At 38.8% G+C, this 17,888-nt stretch overlaps 1 protein-coding gene across 5 annotated transcripts in view; it reads left to right on the top strand.

Moving 5' to 3' along the window:
• Nucleotides 1-6,861: 6,861 nt before the first annotated feature.
• Nucleotides 6,862-17,888, top strand: part of CCNJ (cyclin J) — a 29,896-nt gene continuing 18,869 nt past the window's right edge. For 3 of the 5 annotated variants that reach the window (XM_037805192.1, XM_037805191.1, XM_037805189.1), the window contains exons 1-3: nucleotides 6,920-7,033; nucleotides 7,685-7,792; nucleotides 17,081-17,291. In XM_037805192.1, coding sequence (XP_037661120.1) covers nucleotides 7,724-7,792; nucleotides 17,081-17,291 — 280 coding nt within the window. In that variant the 5' untranslated portion in view covers nucleotides 6,920-7,033; nucleotides 7,685-7,723. Of the gene's footprint in view, nucleotides 7,034-7,684; nucleotides 7,793-9,082; nucleotides 9,162-17,080; nucleotides 17,292-17,888 lie in introns of those variants that run through there. The other 2 variants (XM_037805190.1, XM_037805193.1) reach the window with 2 other exon arrangements.

Raw genomic sequence — 17,888 nt, 5'->3', positions numbered from 1 at the left:
TTATTTGTATTCTGTTTGTTCCCTCTGTTTTTTGTTCCTCTGTTCCCCTTTCCTGTTTTGTTATTTGAACAATTTTTACTATTTCATTTTAATTTATTATATTTTTTTACTATATATAGAAAGTTGCTCTAGGAATTACACTATACATACTTAACTTTTCACAATCTACTTAGAATAAACTTTTTATCACTTCACATAAAATGTAGAAATCTTACCGGCTTATAGATTCCTTTACCTTCTCCTCTTTATGTTGCAGTTGTTTTATATATTACATCTACATACATTGAAAACCCCATAAGACAGTTTTATAATTTTTGCTTTCATCCAACAAAAATCTTTTAAAGAACTCAAGTGGAGAAGAATATTTACCTAATATTCATCATTTTTATTCTCTTTCCTTTATTCCTGATGCCCCAAGTTCCTTTCCAGTATCACTTCTGTTTAAAAAATATCCTTTCTTAGTTCTTTTAAAGCATGTCTGCAGGCAGCAAATGCTCTTAATTTTTCTTCATCTATGAATGTCTTTATTTCGGCTTCATTCCTGAGGGATATTTTTACAGGATATAGAATTCTGGGTTGACACTTCTCTTTTTCAGCACCTTAAATATCTTATTCTACTTTCTTCTGTTTCCCTTGGTTTCTGATGAGAAATCCACAGACATATGGATCATTCAATGTTCCCTTTAAATAACACTTTGTTTTTCTCTGGCTACTTTCAAGAATTTTTCTTTTCCTTTAGTTTTCAGTAGTTTGACTATTATGCATCTAAGTGTGGTTTTCTTTGGGTTTATCCTCTTTAGCATTGGCTGAGCTACTTGAATCTATAAGTTTGTCTTTACTTAAGTTGGGGATGTTTTCAGCCATTATTTTCTTCAAATATTTTTCTGTACCATATTCTTTCTCTTTTTCTTCAGGGACTCCAATGACACAAACATTAGACCATTTGGTATTGTCCCAAAGGACTCCCAATCTGTTCTTGGTTTTCAATCTTTTTTCAAATTTGATTATTTATATTGATCTATCTATAAGTTCACTGACTCTTTACCTACTCTGTCATCTCCATTCTGCTATTGAGCCAATCAGTGAGGTTTTTTCTTAAAAAAATAGTTTTTGTATTTTTCATTTCTAAAATTTCCAGTTGGTTCTCTTTTATTATCTGTTTTTTTTCTCACACTTTTCAACTTTCTATTTTTTTCCAAGAGTATTACCCTTAATTCTTAAAGCATTATCATAATGGCTATCTTAAAATCTCATCATTTCATTCTTTGTAATTTTGTTGTTGGTGTCTGTTACTTGTCTTTCTCATGAAAGTTGAGATTTGTCCTTGTTCTTCACATGCTGTGTAATTTTAGATTATATCCTAAAGAATTCAAATATTATGTTAGGAGTCTCTGTCTTGTTTAAAAATCTTGTGGAGAATGTTGATATTTTGTTCTAGCTGGATATTGACCTGGTTGGGTTCAGGCTGCAAGTTCTGAACAGCTTTCTATGGGTTTTAGTCCTAGTGTCAGTTCTGTTTTCAAAGCTTTTGCAGTGCTATTCAGATCTGTTGCTTAATGTGTACTGCCTAGTGGCCAATCTGAGATTTTGGCAGTTGTCTACCCATTAATTCACTTATCAAAGTTTTTGGTCTTTTTATGAGTGGACCCATATATGCACAGCTCAGAAGTGAGTCCAGTTGTCTATAAACAACTTTATAGGATCATTTTTCCAAGTTCCTACCTCTCCCCTTTACAGTACTCTACCTATAAAGGTGGGACTTTATTTACCCTTCTGTGCCACACAGTTCCCACTATTGTACCTGCATCCAGGGTTAAGCATTGGAGGGCAAAGAGATAAAAAAGCAAGTGTTCCTCCTCTGATCAGAGAAAAAGCACCTTCTCCTTCAGGTTTTAGGCAGTGATCCCCCCAGTGACACTGTGTGGCTACTACCACTTCAGTTACTGTGAGATTGCCTAGGAGCTGGGGCAGAAGAGAATGGAGGAAAGAAAAAAAGGAAAACAGGGTATTGCTTCACTCTCTCTAGGCATTAGGAAACTCCTTTCCAACTTCTCACAACATAACTAAAGGAGTTCTGTGTTCCCTCTGACTGCACCCTGGTGCCCACTTCCAGGTTTAGGTTGCCTAAAGTCTAGACTGGGAGATCCTGGAGGAAAAATGGGTAACTTACTGCCAGTTTGGTAATTCTTCAAATTATGGTCTTCTTCATCAACCTGCCTGCTACTATTTACTTTCCAGTGTTCTCAAATAGCTGGTCCATTCAGTCTATCCAGCTTTTATAGCTGCATTCAGTGGGACAGACAGGGTGAATAATCCATCTTACCCAGAAAGGGAACCTAATCATATAGTATTTTTAAATGTAGAATATCTCCTTATAAATTACATATTTTAAATGTCTACATATTCTGGCCCCCATTTAAAAAAATTGTTAAAAATTATCCTCAACATTCAGCATTATGCTAAAACACTTTGGAAATGTGACCTAGGAAGTCTTCCATATCAAGTTTGTAATAGTTGTGATTTACCTTTTTATGACCACTCCAACTGCTGTGTAGCAAATATTTTGGAGAAGGGCAAGAGAAGTTGCAATAAGATCAGTTAAAAAGAAAAACTTGCAAAAGTCCATATGAGAGATGATGGCGCCTTGGGCTCTCATAGTGGGCATGAATAGTAGTCAACCAATTCAAGATATATTTTGGAGGTATAATCACCAGAGTTACAGATATGTAAACATTTCAGAAATTCAAAATGACGAAAAGAAGAAATGCTGAGTTTTCATTGGAAATAATTAAATTGGCTTCAAGTTAAATATAACAGATTGAAAATAAGAATATAGCTCTACTCCCTTTCAAGTGGACCATAGAAGTCAATAAAAATTTGGAAACTAGAAAGCAGACTGTGCCAGTTTGAATGTATTATGTCCCCCCAAATGCCATTATCTTTGATGTTATCTTGTGTGGGCAGACCTATCAGTGTTAATTAGATTGTAATTCTTTGAGTGTTTCCATGGAGATGTGCCCCACCCAACTGTGGGTGATGACTCTGATTGGATAATTTCCATGGAGGTGTTGGCCCGCCCATTCAGGGTGGGTCTAAATTAAATCACTGGAGCCATATAAATGAGCTAACAAACAGAAGGAACTCAGTGTGGCTGAGAGTGACATTCTGAAGAGGAGCTACAGCCAAGAAGGACACTTTGAAGAAAGCACAGGAGCTACAGATGAGAAACAATTTGAAGACGGCCATTGAAAGCAGACTCTTGCTCCGGAGAAGCTAAGAGAGGACAAATACCCCAAGTGCAACTAAGAGTGACATTTTTGAGGAACTGCAGCCTAGAGAGGAACGTCCTGGGAGAAAGCCATTTTGAAACCAGAACTTGGAGCAGACTCTGACCACATGCCTTCCCAGCTAACAGAGGTTTTCCGGATGCCATTGACCATCCTCCAGTGAAGGTACTCAATTATTGATGCATTACCTTGGACGCTTTATGGCCTTAAGACTGTAACTGTGTAACCAAATAAACCCCTTTATAAAAGCCAGTCCATTTCTGGTGTTTTACATTCCAGCAGCATTAGCAAACTAGAACACAGACAGACACACGATAACCTACTCACCAGACCAGAGAAAGCTGACAATTAAGCACCTGCAGATTCAGGAGTGGTGGAAGCCTACAAGAAGCAAACCTACAAGAACCCGAGAAAGGCTCAGGACCTGAGGTCCCCAGTTACCTCTAAAGGAGTAGGGATGCGAGGTGGGTTGAATATAGAGTATCAATTAAAAGTCTTTAAAAAGAATGACTAAATGATAATACCCACCACCACCACCATTTTAGCCTGGCAACTCTCTACCAACACTAAAATATTGGAAGCTTATTTTCTGGAGGTTGAAGGGTAGATGGCTCCAGGAGAATTTATCAAGGGCGGGAGGAGTGGGTATAGAATTGATAGATTATCTGATAGGACTGAATTTGTCAGAAATTGACTTGAGGCATTATACAGAGCTATTGGAGGATGTAGAAAACACAGATGTGAAAAAAGTAAGCAAAAAAGAAAAGAAATAATTAACTCTAAGAAAATAGAAAAGGAAAACACATGCTTAGCAATGATCAATGTTTATGCAATCATAATAATGAAAACAAATGACAATTGATGTAACCCAGTGTTAAAATTATATTATTAACAAGTGGAGGAAGGGAAAAATGTGTATGTGAAGAATGATATAAAGCATCTAAATCTTTATTCTCCCAAACAAGAAGTAACTATATCTAAAAATGACAAATCAAGAAATAGTAATATACGCCTGCTATTCTGAAAGATGATAGTAAATACCAGAAGAAATAGCTAAAAGAGAAGTGTAATTGAAAGCCTCTGTAGGGTAAGACTTGAGGGATGGAGCAAGGGACATTGTTATGGAATGATCACCAGAATATACTGTTTGGGAAAACTAGATACAGAACAGAGTGTGTAATGTGCTACCTTTTGTGCACAAAATGGAGCCCAGGGGTCGTATACATGCATGGTTTTATATACCTGGATATCCCTGGAAGGGTATATAAGAAAATAATGTGTTGCCTTTGGGAAGAACGGGGGTCAGGGGAGAGAAGGAGATATCAGTGTAGTGCTTGAATGTTTTGCCTTTTACATACATTTTAAAATTTTAAATTTAAATAATGTAAAAATCAGTGGCTTTCCACTGCTTAAAATTTGGTGCATTACGAAAGCTCTCCAGAGAATGTGGTCCCAGCCTCATATCTTACCAAACCTACCATGTGCCTTATGGCAAGCACCTGGAGCTCTGCAGTTTCCATACTGGGATCATTATTTAGCTTTTCTGCCTTTTTTACTTCCATCCTTTCATACCTTTGCTGATTACTTCTTCCTTCACTTGGAATTTCTTTCCTATCTCCTCTTCTTCACTCCAGTTTTGCACTGACCTCCTCATTCATTCCAAACATGTCTTCTCCATAGAATCTTTGTGTTTGCTGTTTCCTCTGCCTGGAACACTGGCCCCCAGGTATCTGCATACTCCCTCATTTACCTCAGGCCTTTTGAACACCTCACATTATTGGAGAGGCTCTCCCTGACCACCATACATAAAAACACTATCCACCCACTTCACTTAATTTTCTGTTTTTCTTCACAGCACTCACCATCATGTGACAGGTTTTTGTTTGTGTTTCTCTCCCCCAGTAGAATATAAACTCTGTGAGAGCAGGGGCTTTATTTTATTTAGGAATTAAGTAAATACCTAATTGTGTCCAACTTACTCTAAAATCTTAAAGAAATCATAATAAACCTGATAAGATATGCTAGGGCATAGATAGTAAAATGAATGGACATTGATGTCTTTTCTTTGAGACAAATCCCAAAAGTAATGAGAATGCTTTCTGAAGAAATAGCTCCCAGTGAAAAACATCTTCAGAGTAGAACTGTGAGTAACAACCTGATTACTACTCTGATGATTATAATCTGTGGCCTGATTTTCTGAAAAGTGTTCTTAAATAGAATTGGACATATTTAAGTAATTGGGAAGCCAAATTATTGTTGTAAAGTTGCTTAGTGCATAGATACTATTTAAATGCTTATAATGGCTTGGACCTTTTAGCTTGAGATGTCCGTCTCCTGTCTAGGGAACTGCAGCAACCAAAATAAGCCAGGCTGGGGCCTTGCCCAGGGGCAGCCTCTTCTGTGGACAATGCCTGGATAGGCAGAGCTCCACCAACCTCTGCCTCTTTGAGTTTATTCCGCAACCCATCCACCCCGCCTCCATTGGTTCCTGTAACTTTGCTCTCCTGAGCATAAGCATTGTTTACAGGTGGACTATGGCTCACATACATATATGCTACTGTTTTTCAAATTTATGAAGATGCCATTGTGATAAATAAAACCCAGATGCATGTAACATGCAGTCCTCACTTTGTTGTTGTGCCTATTTTTGGACAAAGAATTCTAAGTAAAAGATGTAAGGATTCCTTGATTTATTTTTTAATATTTAAAAGAGGTTGATTCACATTTTCAGAAAAGTGGGGACTACTGTCCTAGTTGACCATCCACTTCCCTTGTGATATCCCACCAAAAGGTTTAAATACAATTGATTAGGTTTTGCAAAGCACACTTCAAGTCCCACATCACCTTAATTGATGTTGCCGTGTTTTCACAGTTTTGCAGTTTCCTGATTTACTATATAACGGTTAATCATGTCCACTGGGGATTTGACAATCTAGGTTACTAAAAGTAATCTTAAATTCCTTCCTTCAAAATTTTTCGTAATCTCTAAAGCAAAGGAAATGAGGGGGAAGAGATTAATTAAATTTCTAGAAGAGTAGGTTTTGAGGTGGAACTTAAAGGTACAGTAGAATTTCACAGAGCGCTTTAAGGGCTGTGAAAATGGTCAGGGCAAAACACTAGCGATCCCACTGAGAAGCCCGGGGTTGTATGGGGCTGTTGCAATGAGAGGTAAGGCTGATTGGAGCCATGACATGAAGGGTTTTAAACGCCAAGCTGAGGCGTTGGAACTTTCCTCTGCTGGCACCAGGGAGCCATCGAAAGTTCTCAGCAGGTGAGTGGCATGACCGGATTGGCCACTGAGTGATCAACGGTTTAATTTCTCCGGGGCTCTCCTCCAACCTCAGCCCGCCCTCCCGGTGGCCTCGCCGTAGGTAGGTGCGGGACTTTGGGGCAACGAGAAGCGCACGATCGCGCCAGGCCGGCCTGAGTTCCGCCAAGGTCCAGGCCCCAGCAACTGAGCCGCCGCTGGGCGCTGCACCTGGGCCGGGTCGGGCCGCCGATTGGACGGCTAAGGGGTGACCCCGCTGTATCGCGAGACGAGATTGGCAGCGGCTGGGCCGCATGTGCCCCTGCGCTGGCTTTGTACGCGGAGGCGCCTGCCGGTCCTTTAACAATGGGCGGTGCAGCCGTCCCGGCGTCGGTCCCGAGCTGAGGCCAGTGCTTCGCAGCCGACTGTCCGCAGCATGAACGGGGCGGGCGCCCCTGGTACGCCGGCGGGGCTGGGGCTGTGAGGGCCGTGGTTCCGGGTAAGGGAGGCCACTGTGGGGCTAGGGCTGGGCGCGGAGGATTGGACCCGCCCGAGCAAGGCGCGGAGCCGGCCCGGCCCGGCCTTTTGTTCGCCTCTGGGGCCGCGCGAGCCTGTGCGTTCCTCAAGGCGAGGGGAGGCGGCCTCGGTGCGCGCTGGGCCCAGTCGGGCAGCGGGAGGCTCCCGGGCGGGAGCGAGTGTCCCCGGCAGCGGGGATCCTGAGTCAGGCAGACATTCGCCTCTTGGTTTCTCGGTGGGGAGCGCTTCACCTCAGAGGTTGCTGTGACTGGTGTCGTCTCCCGGCTTCTCAGGACCGGCGGGGATTCGAAAACAGGACTCGGGGAGCCTGAAGCCAGGCCTCCCCATCCAGCGTTCACAAGCATGCTCTCGGGTCCCCGCCTTGGGAACTCCTGCCCGAGTTGACCCCCTATTGCCGGGCAGTTCTCAAAATAAGCCGGCTTCTCCTAAGTGGGTAGATCGGGCCTTAAGTGTGGTTTTAGAGAATTGGTTTAGATCAGTGCTACTTTTAGGACGAGTCAGGTGAGGATGAGCAGTCACACGGGTGGCCTGAGGACACACCCCTCGAGGAGGGGGCGCGGAGGGTCTTGGGGGAAGCATCTGGCAGTGACCGCGTCTGGGATGTGTCTTCCAGACCGAAGGTGCCGCGTCTTACCCGGCGCCGCCTGGGCCCATGGAGCTGGAGGGGCAGTGGTGGCGAGGACAGCTGGCCGCCGATATTCATCAAGCGCTTCGGTACAAGGTAAATCCGATGCCTGATCTTCCCATTCAGTGACTTGTGCCACTTATTATCAATCTCGGCTGCCTGGGAAGCCTGGTCAGTTTCTTCACCTACTAGTTTCCAGGCCAGAAAAGGCGAGTTTGCTCAAGGGTAATTAACTTCTTAGTTCCTTCTCTATGATGTATCACGAGAACCTGCAACTTAAACAAGGAGATTAGTGGGGCGTGGTAGTTAGGGAGAGAAGGTAGAAGAACATTTTGGTGTTTTTGTTGTTTCCAGGTGGAACATGGATTCGATTTTGTATTTTGAAAAGATACATAAGCTGGCTTTTTATTGGGCAAAGCTGCCCTTCTTGTTCTGTGATTGCTGTTGCATGCGACTGTAATGTCACATTGTACATGAATTTCTTAGCTTTTCCACTACCTGGATCTGAGACTTTGGACAAGTTATTTAATTTTCTTTTTCCCAATTTCTCATCTATAAACTGAGGAATGATAATAATAATAGAACATACCTTATGGGAAGATTATGGAGATTAGGTGAATTGGTACTGTACCTGTAAAATGCTTAGGACAGTGTTTGGTATGTAGTAAGGCAGAAAGTGGTAACTGTTATTTTTCCCTATCCTCATGCCCCTAAGATTTGGGGCCATTCAAAGAGACCTTTAGGTGAAAGGAGTATTATCTTTAATTCCTAATAATATCAAATTTTTCAGGAAGGTAGAGTAGTATTAAGTAATAGATAGTGGGAAAAAATACACTTTTGCATAGCTTAAAGTTTGTGTTGTTACTCTTAAGTAACAATTTTTTTCTGTATGTTACATGTCAGTTTAATGGGTCAGTTCTGTGCCTCTGATAATCAGAAGAGAAAAGAAATCTAAAGTGACTCAGTTTCAACCCTGGATAGAGAGAGCCATTTCTTAAGTGTAGAAAATAAGAAATAAGCAAAATAGCTGAGACTTTTTTTTTTGTAAAGTGGATGCTGACCCTTGGAGTTGAGAGATCCTGGGATGATAATGAACTTGTATTTTGAGTAACTATCAGGTTAAGTAGATTGGAGAACCAAATTCTGACTTAAATTGTTACAACTGTACCCTAATATAAGGCTTGAGGTTTCTAAATGCTACTTATTAATTCTGACATTCTATCTTTTAGACACACTAAGTACATCTCAGCCCCTTAAGAGGTTGTTTGTGCCACATAAAAATCACAACTATGAAATGGTTCTCTTGAATGTTAGGAATGGAGTTGCAGGTTTTCCACTTTGAAAATTGTCCAGATACACTTTTTATTTTATTTTATTTTTTTACAGCTGTCATCTTTCAATTTGAAATGTTCTTTTCTAAGTATAAGTTCTTTATCTTTCTGGCATGTGACGAAATTAATTACAGGTATACCTCATTTTATTGTGCTTCTCTTTATTGCGCTTTGTAGGTAATGCATTTTTTGACACATCAAATGTTTGTGGCAACGCTGTGTCAAGCAAGTCTTATCAGCGCCATTTTTCTAACAACATGTTCACTTTGTGTCTCTGTGTCACATTTTGGTAATTCTCACAATATTTCAAACTTTTTCATTATTATTACATCTGTTATGGTGATCTGTGATCAGTGATCTTTGATGTTACTGTTGTAATTGGTTTGGAGGCTCCACAAATCGTGCCCATGTAAGGTGGCAGGCTTAATCGATAAATATTGTGTGTATACTGACTGCACCACCAATCAGCCATTCTGTCTCTCTTCCTCTCCTTGGCCTCCCTGTTCTCTGAAACACAACACTATTGAAATTAAGCCAGTTAATAACCCTACAATGTCCTCTAAGTGTTCAAGTAAAAGAAGAGTCTTCTAAAGGCTACAGCTGCCATAGATAGTGATTCCTCTGATGATCTGGGTAAAGTCAATTGAAAACCTTCTAGAAAGGATTCACAACATTCTAGATGTCATTAAGAACACTTTTCATGTCAAAATATCAACTTTAATAGGAGTTTGGAGAAAGTTGGTTCCTACCCTCATGGATGACTTTTAGGGTTTAAAGACTTCAGTGGAGGAAATAACTGCAGGTGCAGTGGAAGTAGCAAGAAAACTAGAATTAGAAGTGGAGCCTGAGCTGTGACTGAATTGCTGCAACCTCACCATAAAACTTTAATGGATGAGGAGTTGCTTCTTATGGATGAGCAAATAAAGTGGTTTCCTGGTAGAGATGCTGTGAACATTGTTGAAATAGCAACAAAGGATTTAGAGTATCACATAAACTTAATTGATAAAGCACCAGCAAGATTTGAGAGGATTGACTCCAATTTTGAAGGAAATGCTACTCTGGATAAAATGCTATTAAACAGCAGCATGCTACAGAGAACTCTTTCAGGAAAGAAGGGTCATTCAATGCAGCATACGTCATTGTTGTCTTATTTTAAGAAATTGCTATGGCTACCCCAACCTCAACAACCACCACCCTGATCAGTCAGCAGTCTTCAACATCGAGGCCCTCCACCAGCAAAATGATGGCAACTAGCTGAAGGCTCAGATCCTGGTTAGCATTTTTTTAGCAATAAAGTATTTTTTAATTAAGGAATGTACATTGTTGTTTTTAGACATAATACTAATGCACACTTAATAGACTACAGTATAGTGTAAACATAACTTTTATATGCACTGGGACTTGTGAGGTGTGCTTTATTACAATAATCATCTTATTGTGGAGTTCTGGAACCGAACCCACAATATCTCCAAGGTTATGCCTGTATTTGAAGTTAAATGATACATATATTTTTCTTGGTAATTTCCATGGTTTTTGGTTCTTGAATTTTTAAGATAGTTTTATTCCTGAGTGTTTATCTGATTTAATTTTGTCAGTTGAGGTTGGAAATGGATATTTTTCCCCTTTCAATCCAGCAGATTTGTTGAATGCTTTTATGTATTAGTTTCTGGAGTATCCAAGGAACAAGACATAACTTGGCACTTAAGATGATTATGAACTATTAGAGGACAAAATAGTACAGGGTCTGAAGGAATGCCATTGACAGTTGTCTTGGGTCACTGGCGGCATGCTGCGCTGGATTCTTTGTGTTATCTTTAAGCAGTGTGCAGGCCATGTGTCTCATGAGTTGACACATTGGCCACGTTTTTTAGAGTGTATGTTCATCAGTAAAACTTGAACCAGTGGAACTGGAGAGACCACTGTTTGTGATACACAGACGTCAAGGAAAGGTAAAATGAACTTCTCTCATAGAAAAGACATGGTAATTCCAGGCTATTAATGAGGGGATTTAATTGGATGGTTACCTGCTTATTTATTTATTCAACGTATCTAAGTTCCTCTTATATATATGCCAATTGTTAAGAGTGGTAACAGTGAATGAGGGAGACACAATTCTGCCTTTATGGAGTCTTATCTTTTTTTATAATTTAAGAGCATACAAATTTAGGTCTTCCTTCAGCATCATCATTCAGCTATTGTGGAAAGTGTTCTACGTTTAGACCCACGATATGTGGAGGAATGATTATTGTGAACAGCATTGTCATCTACTAGGGAAGAGTAAAAATTACAATGATGAAAATCCTCTTTGACCCAAAATGCCAGTTGTACTGCTTTGTGAAATATAATGACCAAAAACAAAAAAACGGCAAAGCATCCATCCCCTTATACCTTTTGCCTCCTTTTCTTCCCATCGTTTTGCTATGTATATCTTAGAATGTTGCAGGAAATAGAAGTATTTTCAGGACAACTTATGACAGATGGGAACAATTCTGGGTTTGTTAGAAACAATAAGAAAATATTTATGACATAGAGTTGTGCTTATACTTATGAATACTTACTGTATGCCTTTATTTCTCTCCTGGATAGTTAACCCATTCTGGGAGGGGGATGGCATTTCAGGTGATGAGCTAAAGAGGACTTGAGACCGTGGGTGGAGGTGACATTCAGGCCTCTCAGTGCATCCTGAGAAACAGATGGAAACAAGAGTGTGCAATTTTAGGGGATCAGGAATAGAGAGTAGAAGAAACTTGTAAACTGAGAGAAGCATAGGTCATTGTCTTGTGCTATTGTAATTGCAATACCTGGATAAAGAAAACCAAATCTGATGACCCTCTGATAAGCACTTGTACTTTACCATTTAAAAAGTGAGAAAGACAGACATAGGGGACTGGTGGTTTGATGGGTTGAGCCCTCTACCATAAGTTTTACCCTTGGGAAGACGGTTGCTGCAAAGGAGAGGCTAGGCCTCCCTGTATTTGTGCCTGAGAGTCTCCTCCTGAATGCCTCTTTGTTGCTCAGATGTGGCCCTCTCTCTCTGGCTAAGCCAACTTGAAAGGTGAAATCACTGCCCTCCCCCCTACGTGGGATCAGACACCCAGGGAAGTGAATCTCCCTGGCAACGTGGAATATGACTCCCGGGGAGGAATGTAGACCCGGCATCGTGGGACGGAGAACATCTTCTTGACCAAAAGGGGGATGTGAAAGGAAATGAAATAAGCTTCAGTGGCAGAGAGATTCCAAAACGAGCCGAGAGATCACTCTGGTGGGCACTCTTACGCACACTTTAGACAACCTTTTTTAGGTTCTAAAGAATTGGGGTAGCTGGTGGTGGATACCTGAAACTATTAAACTACAACCCAGAACCCATGAATCTCGAAGACAGTTGTATAAAAATGTAGCTTATGAGGGGTGACAGTGGGATTGGGAATGCCATAAGGACCAAACTCCACTTTGTCTAGTTTATGGATGGATGTGTAGAAAAGTAGGGGAAGCAAACAAACAGACAAAGGTACCTAGTGTTCTTTTTTACTTCAATTGCTCTTTTTCACTCTAATTATTATTCTTGTTATTTTTGTGTGTGTGCTAATGAAGGTGTCAGGGATTGATTTAGGTGATGAATGTACAACTATGTAATGGTACTGTAAACAATCGAAAGTACAATTTGTTTTGTATGACTGCGTGGTATGTGAATATATCTCAATAAAATGATGATTAAAAAAAAAAAAAAAAAAAAAAGTGAGAAAGAATGTATTGGACACATTGTTAAAAATCTTCCAGGATAGTCCTCGGGGCTTCTGCCTTTGTTTTTGCATGTGTTCATTTAGTAAAGTTTACATATTTAAAAATAAAGCCCTGAAGTACTTTTTAGCTGTTTCCCAGTGAGCCTTTAAGACTTTATTCAGGCTTCTCTTCAACAAAGCCTACCCTGGATTTTTTTTTTTTTTTTTTTTTTTTTTTTTTTTTTTTTTACCCCACCACTGATCCCCCTGAACCACCTTAGAGCTCCCTCTTCCATGTTTAATACCTGGGGATAACTAGTTGTATTCTAATGATCTCTGTACTTTGGTTCACAAGCTTGAGACCAGAGACTTTTTCTTGCTTTTTTCCCTAGGTTTAGCACAGTGTCTGCTACATGTGAGATGCTTGGTAAATGTCACATGATGGCAGTGAAGAAAGGCAAAGTCTGAAATTGCATGACATAGACACCATTGTAAAGATCTACAGAAATGGCCAAGGAGAAAAGAAAATTCCTAGAGACTACATGTGAGAAAGTGGTGTGTTACCCAGTTTGGAGAAATTATTTTTTTCTCTGATCTTCAAAGAGCCAAGCTAGCCTAAGCTAATATTTTTTTTCTTGCATCGCATTTGTTTATACTTTTCTCATTTATACAAAATTTAAAACATAAAATAAGCCTGTTTCCCAAGTAACCCCTGTTAATATTTAAAAAATTTTTAAAGTGGTACATGCACAGGGTTAAAAATTTCAGACGGTAAAGTAAAGAGTAAAATGAACACTTCCCAACCTCACCATTCTCTTATCCCCTGAGGTTACTACCTTAATTGTTTTTCTCCTGAAAGGATACCCAATAAACTGATATATTAGCATATATAAATTTTTGTTGTTGATATAAGAAGTCATACTATATATTCACTGTTCTTTACCTTCCTCCCATCCTACCCTCAGTTCATCACATTTTTCTGTATCAGCACTTATAGATCTACTGCCTTATATTTAAAAGCCACATTGACTGGATTTCCAAGTTATTTAACCAGTCCTTATTGGTGGACATCAAGCTTTTTTTTTTTTTAATTAAATTTTTTATTTTTTGTTATAGAGTCATATGCAATTTTAAGAAATGATACAGAGATCCCATATCCTTTACCTGGTTTTCTCCGCTGTGAAATCTTGCAAAACTGTAGTACAACACCACAGCTAAGAAGTTAATTAATATAGTCAGGACACAGAACAGGTATCACTACAAGAATACAGGTTGCTGTTTTATAGGCACACCCACCTCTCTTCCACATCCACCCCTCCTTAACCCAAGGCAACCACTAGTCTGTTCTCCATTTCTATAATTTTGTCATTTCAAAAATGTTATATAAATGGGATCATACAGTGTGTAGTCTTTTGAGGTTAGTCTTTTTCACTTAGCATAAATTCTCTGGAGATCCATCTAGAATGTTGGAGATCAGGCTTTCTTATTCCACTATTTTGCTACTACAAACAGTGCTACAAAGTACCTCCTTGATAAAGGGTAAATTCCTAGCCCCAGAGTAGCTAGGTTTAAGGGTATCTGCATTTAAAAAAAAAAAAAAGATTATTAACTGTATTATGTATTTGCCCTTCAAAAGATTGTGTAGCAGTTGTCAATTTGAGCAATAGTATATGGGAGTTCTGGTTTCCCCTCACTTCGTTTTTTTTAATGTAATTAGAGGTGATTTAATTATTGAGCAGATGCAGATTGATTACATGCTTAGTCACAGAGGGTATGTAATAAAATGGTGGCCTTAGTATGATGATGGGTATGATTTTAGTATTATAATGAGGTATAGGTCACTTTAAGTTTAAGCTGCACATGTCAGATGGACCCATTTTGGTTAGATCCAGCTTTAGTTATCAAGATAACTTTGGACTTGGGCTGGGTTAGTTCTGGGCTGACCCAAGACTCTTCATTAATAAACATTAGGGACTGTTTTTAGTGGTTATAAGACTCTAAAAGTCTTAAAAACTAGATAAATGGGTGCAAGTAAATGTTAGTGACAAGGTTTTACAATCACAAGGGCACAAGATAAAGGCTATATAATATTATCAGAGATCAAGGCAGCTGGATTACAGTTCAGAGATTTTAGGTATTTCCCTCTAATATACCAGAAAATAAAAAGGAATATTTATATAATGATTCAGTAATCATAATCATCCCTTAAATCTTAACTTCTTGGTTACTACTCCTCCATCTCATCTGATAATTTTCTGTCAATCTTGAGAGATATTTGGGTGACAACTCTTCTAATTTCTTTATGCTGACAAGGGATGTTGATATATGGGACAGAGGGATGAAAGTGGTTGTTGTTCTTGGAGAGACTGGTCCTTCTGGGTTTCAGAACTTATCTGGCGTTGGAACATTCCAGAAGCTTTAAGTCTCTGCCTGATGCCTGCAAGCTCAAAACTTCTGGACTAGTGATTGAGCCTTGGGGTCTAATCACGTCAAGAACTGTTGCAAGGGCCCAGCTTCTCAATTCAGGCCCCACTCGCTGGTCAGCTGACCCGAGCCCTCCCCTCACTCCTGATAGCATAAGCAAAATTAATAAAATCTCTTTCTGTAGGTAAAAAATCTGTATGCTTTAATTTTGAATGCGATTAAGCATCTTTTTATATGTTTTTGGCCATTATGTATTTTTCCTGTGAACTATCTTTTCATATTGGTTGTCTTTTTCATACCAATTTTAAGAGTTCTCTAAATAATAAAGAAATTAGCTCTTTGTGTCAAAATATTTATTAAATACATCTGTTCTCTGGTATGAAATGCTGTTGTTATCATATAGGTCTTCTTATCCAAGAAAAAGGAATGTTTTTCTTGTATGCAAGTTTTCTATACCACTTCAGAATGTTAATGTTATCTTCATATAGGGTTTGTATATATAAGTTTATTTCCAGGTACTTTACTTTTTGTATTTAACATATATGGAATCATCTGTTTTCTAGCTGGTTTTTAGATGCAGAAAAGCTTTTTTTTTTTAATGGTAATTTTGTAATCATCCATCTTACTGAATTATTATTTCTCTTTATTTTTTTCTATTGATTCTCTTGGATTCCCTGGGTACAAATTCTGCCATCTCAAAATAATAATTTTGTTCCCGAAAATAATTTTTGATTCTTCATTTCCAATAATTATACCTTTTTTTTTTTCAGTTTGTATTAGTGAGTATTCACAGAATGATGTCAAATAATATTGCGGTAATAAGCGATCCTTCTAATGTTTTAACTCCAAATTAGATACTGGTTTTTATGTTTAAGATCTTTTTCCCTCTCTCCCTTACTTCATCAAAGAAATATATAGCTGTTCTTATTTCTCCCAAAGTTATCTTTTTCCAGATGCTGCTTTGGCATCGATCAAGATGATCATGCATGTTTATACATGAATTTTTATTTTGACTTATAGTAACAGATTTCCTAATATTGGAACATCCATGTGTTCCTGGGATGTACTACAGTTGGAGGTGATGTTTTCTTTGGATACACTACTAACACTGCTAATATTTTGTCTGAAATTTTGCATTTTAGATAATATTAAGTTAGATTAATATGTAACTTGTTATGGTGTGATACCTATTGGGTTTAATGCCAGTATTATGCTGAACTCATAAAATAAATTTGGAAGCTTTCCATCTTTCTCTGTGCTCTGGAAAACTTTTTAATAGTATAGGAAATTTCCATGTTTTTTTATTTAAGAAATTCATCTAATATAGTTCCAAAATTGAATGGTGATGTGAAAATTTGTAGGTATATGAACAAATGATTGCAAAGGAGAGACTATAAAACTGCTGAAAGGGAAACATGATTAAAATATACTAGTGGATGAGCACTGGTCTCCCACCTATCACATCCCTGCAAGTATAATACAGTGTGCAGCATACCAGCAGCACAGCCACTTAATTACTACTTTCTAGCTTCCTATAGGAGTGTGGATGTCTGTGGTGGTGTTGTGGGTTTTTGTGGTAATATTGTTTTTCTGAAAACACGTAGTAGGAAAAACAGAATTCCCTTATTAAAAATCTTTCTAGAATGCAATCATTCCATAAATTAAGAAACATCTATATTTGGTCTTATCAGAGGTGGTAGAGAGTGAGAAAAGTTTAGTTTTAAATTAAAACATCATTCATTATCCTTCCACTCAAGTTTTTCATTTTTGTGTTCAACACACACACAAAAAAATGTGTTTTAGGTGCTCTGTAATACGGATATATTGGAAAAATAATAGTAAGTCTTTGCATTGTGGGGATACTACTTCTGCAGATTATGTCAAACTAAATGTTGTTCCTCTTGACCTAGGAGCTGAAGTTGCCCTCCTACAAAGGCCAGTCCCCTCAACTGAGTCTCAGGCGGTATTTTGCTGACTTGATTGCCATTGTGAGCAATCGCTTCACACTCTGCCCTTCTGCCCGGCATCTTGCTGTCTATTTGCTGGACCTGTTTATGGATCGTTATGACATCTCTATCCAGCAGCTGCATTTAGTTGCGCTTTCTTGTCTGCTTCTAGCAAGTAAGTATGAATCTGATGTACATGGCTGGAAATTCCATTTTTATAATAAATTTGCATAGAACTCAGTGAAATGTTACTGAATTTTACTAGCATCAGAGAGCTTATGTTGAAAATACCTATCAGTACAATAATTCTTAACCACACATTAAAAAGTAGCTCTAGAGTTTTTTAAAAATATGTGCCTAAGCCCCATATTCTGAAGATTCTGATACAAATATTTGAATCAAAATCTCTGTGTCATGAGGCCAGGGTTTTATTTTTTTTTTTAACGTTTTCGAAGGTGATACTGATATGCCTTTCCAGTTGAAAACCATTGTCTTAAAGCAGCAATGTCTGGAGATAATTGGTTCTCATAACCTGGGGGGATGCTACTGGCATCTAATATGTATAGAGTCCAGGGATGCTGCTAAATATCCTACAATGCACAAGACAGCGCCCCTAAAAAAAAGAATCTCTGGCCCAAAATATCAGTGGGGCCAAGGTTGAGAAACTCTAAAAGTATCATACTGTTGATCTGTTAGTATACTTTCTACTGACTATATAATGCATCAGCCTAATGATCTGAAAGTTCAACTGCAACTGATACAAATGTGAAAA

Source organism: Choloepus didactylus, chromosome 15 (genome assembly GCF_015220235.1).
Source record: "Choloepus didactylus isolate mChoDid1 chromosome 15, mChoDid1.pri, whole genome shotgun sequence".
Taxonomy (NCBI): Eukaryota; Metazoa; Chordata; class Mammalia; order Pilosa; family Megalonychidae; genus Choloepus; species Choloepus didactylus.
The sequence above is the reverse complement of the archived record's forward strand: the minus strand, read 5'-3'. Positions and strand labels throughout refer to the sequence as shown.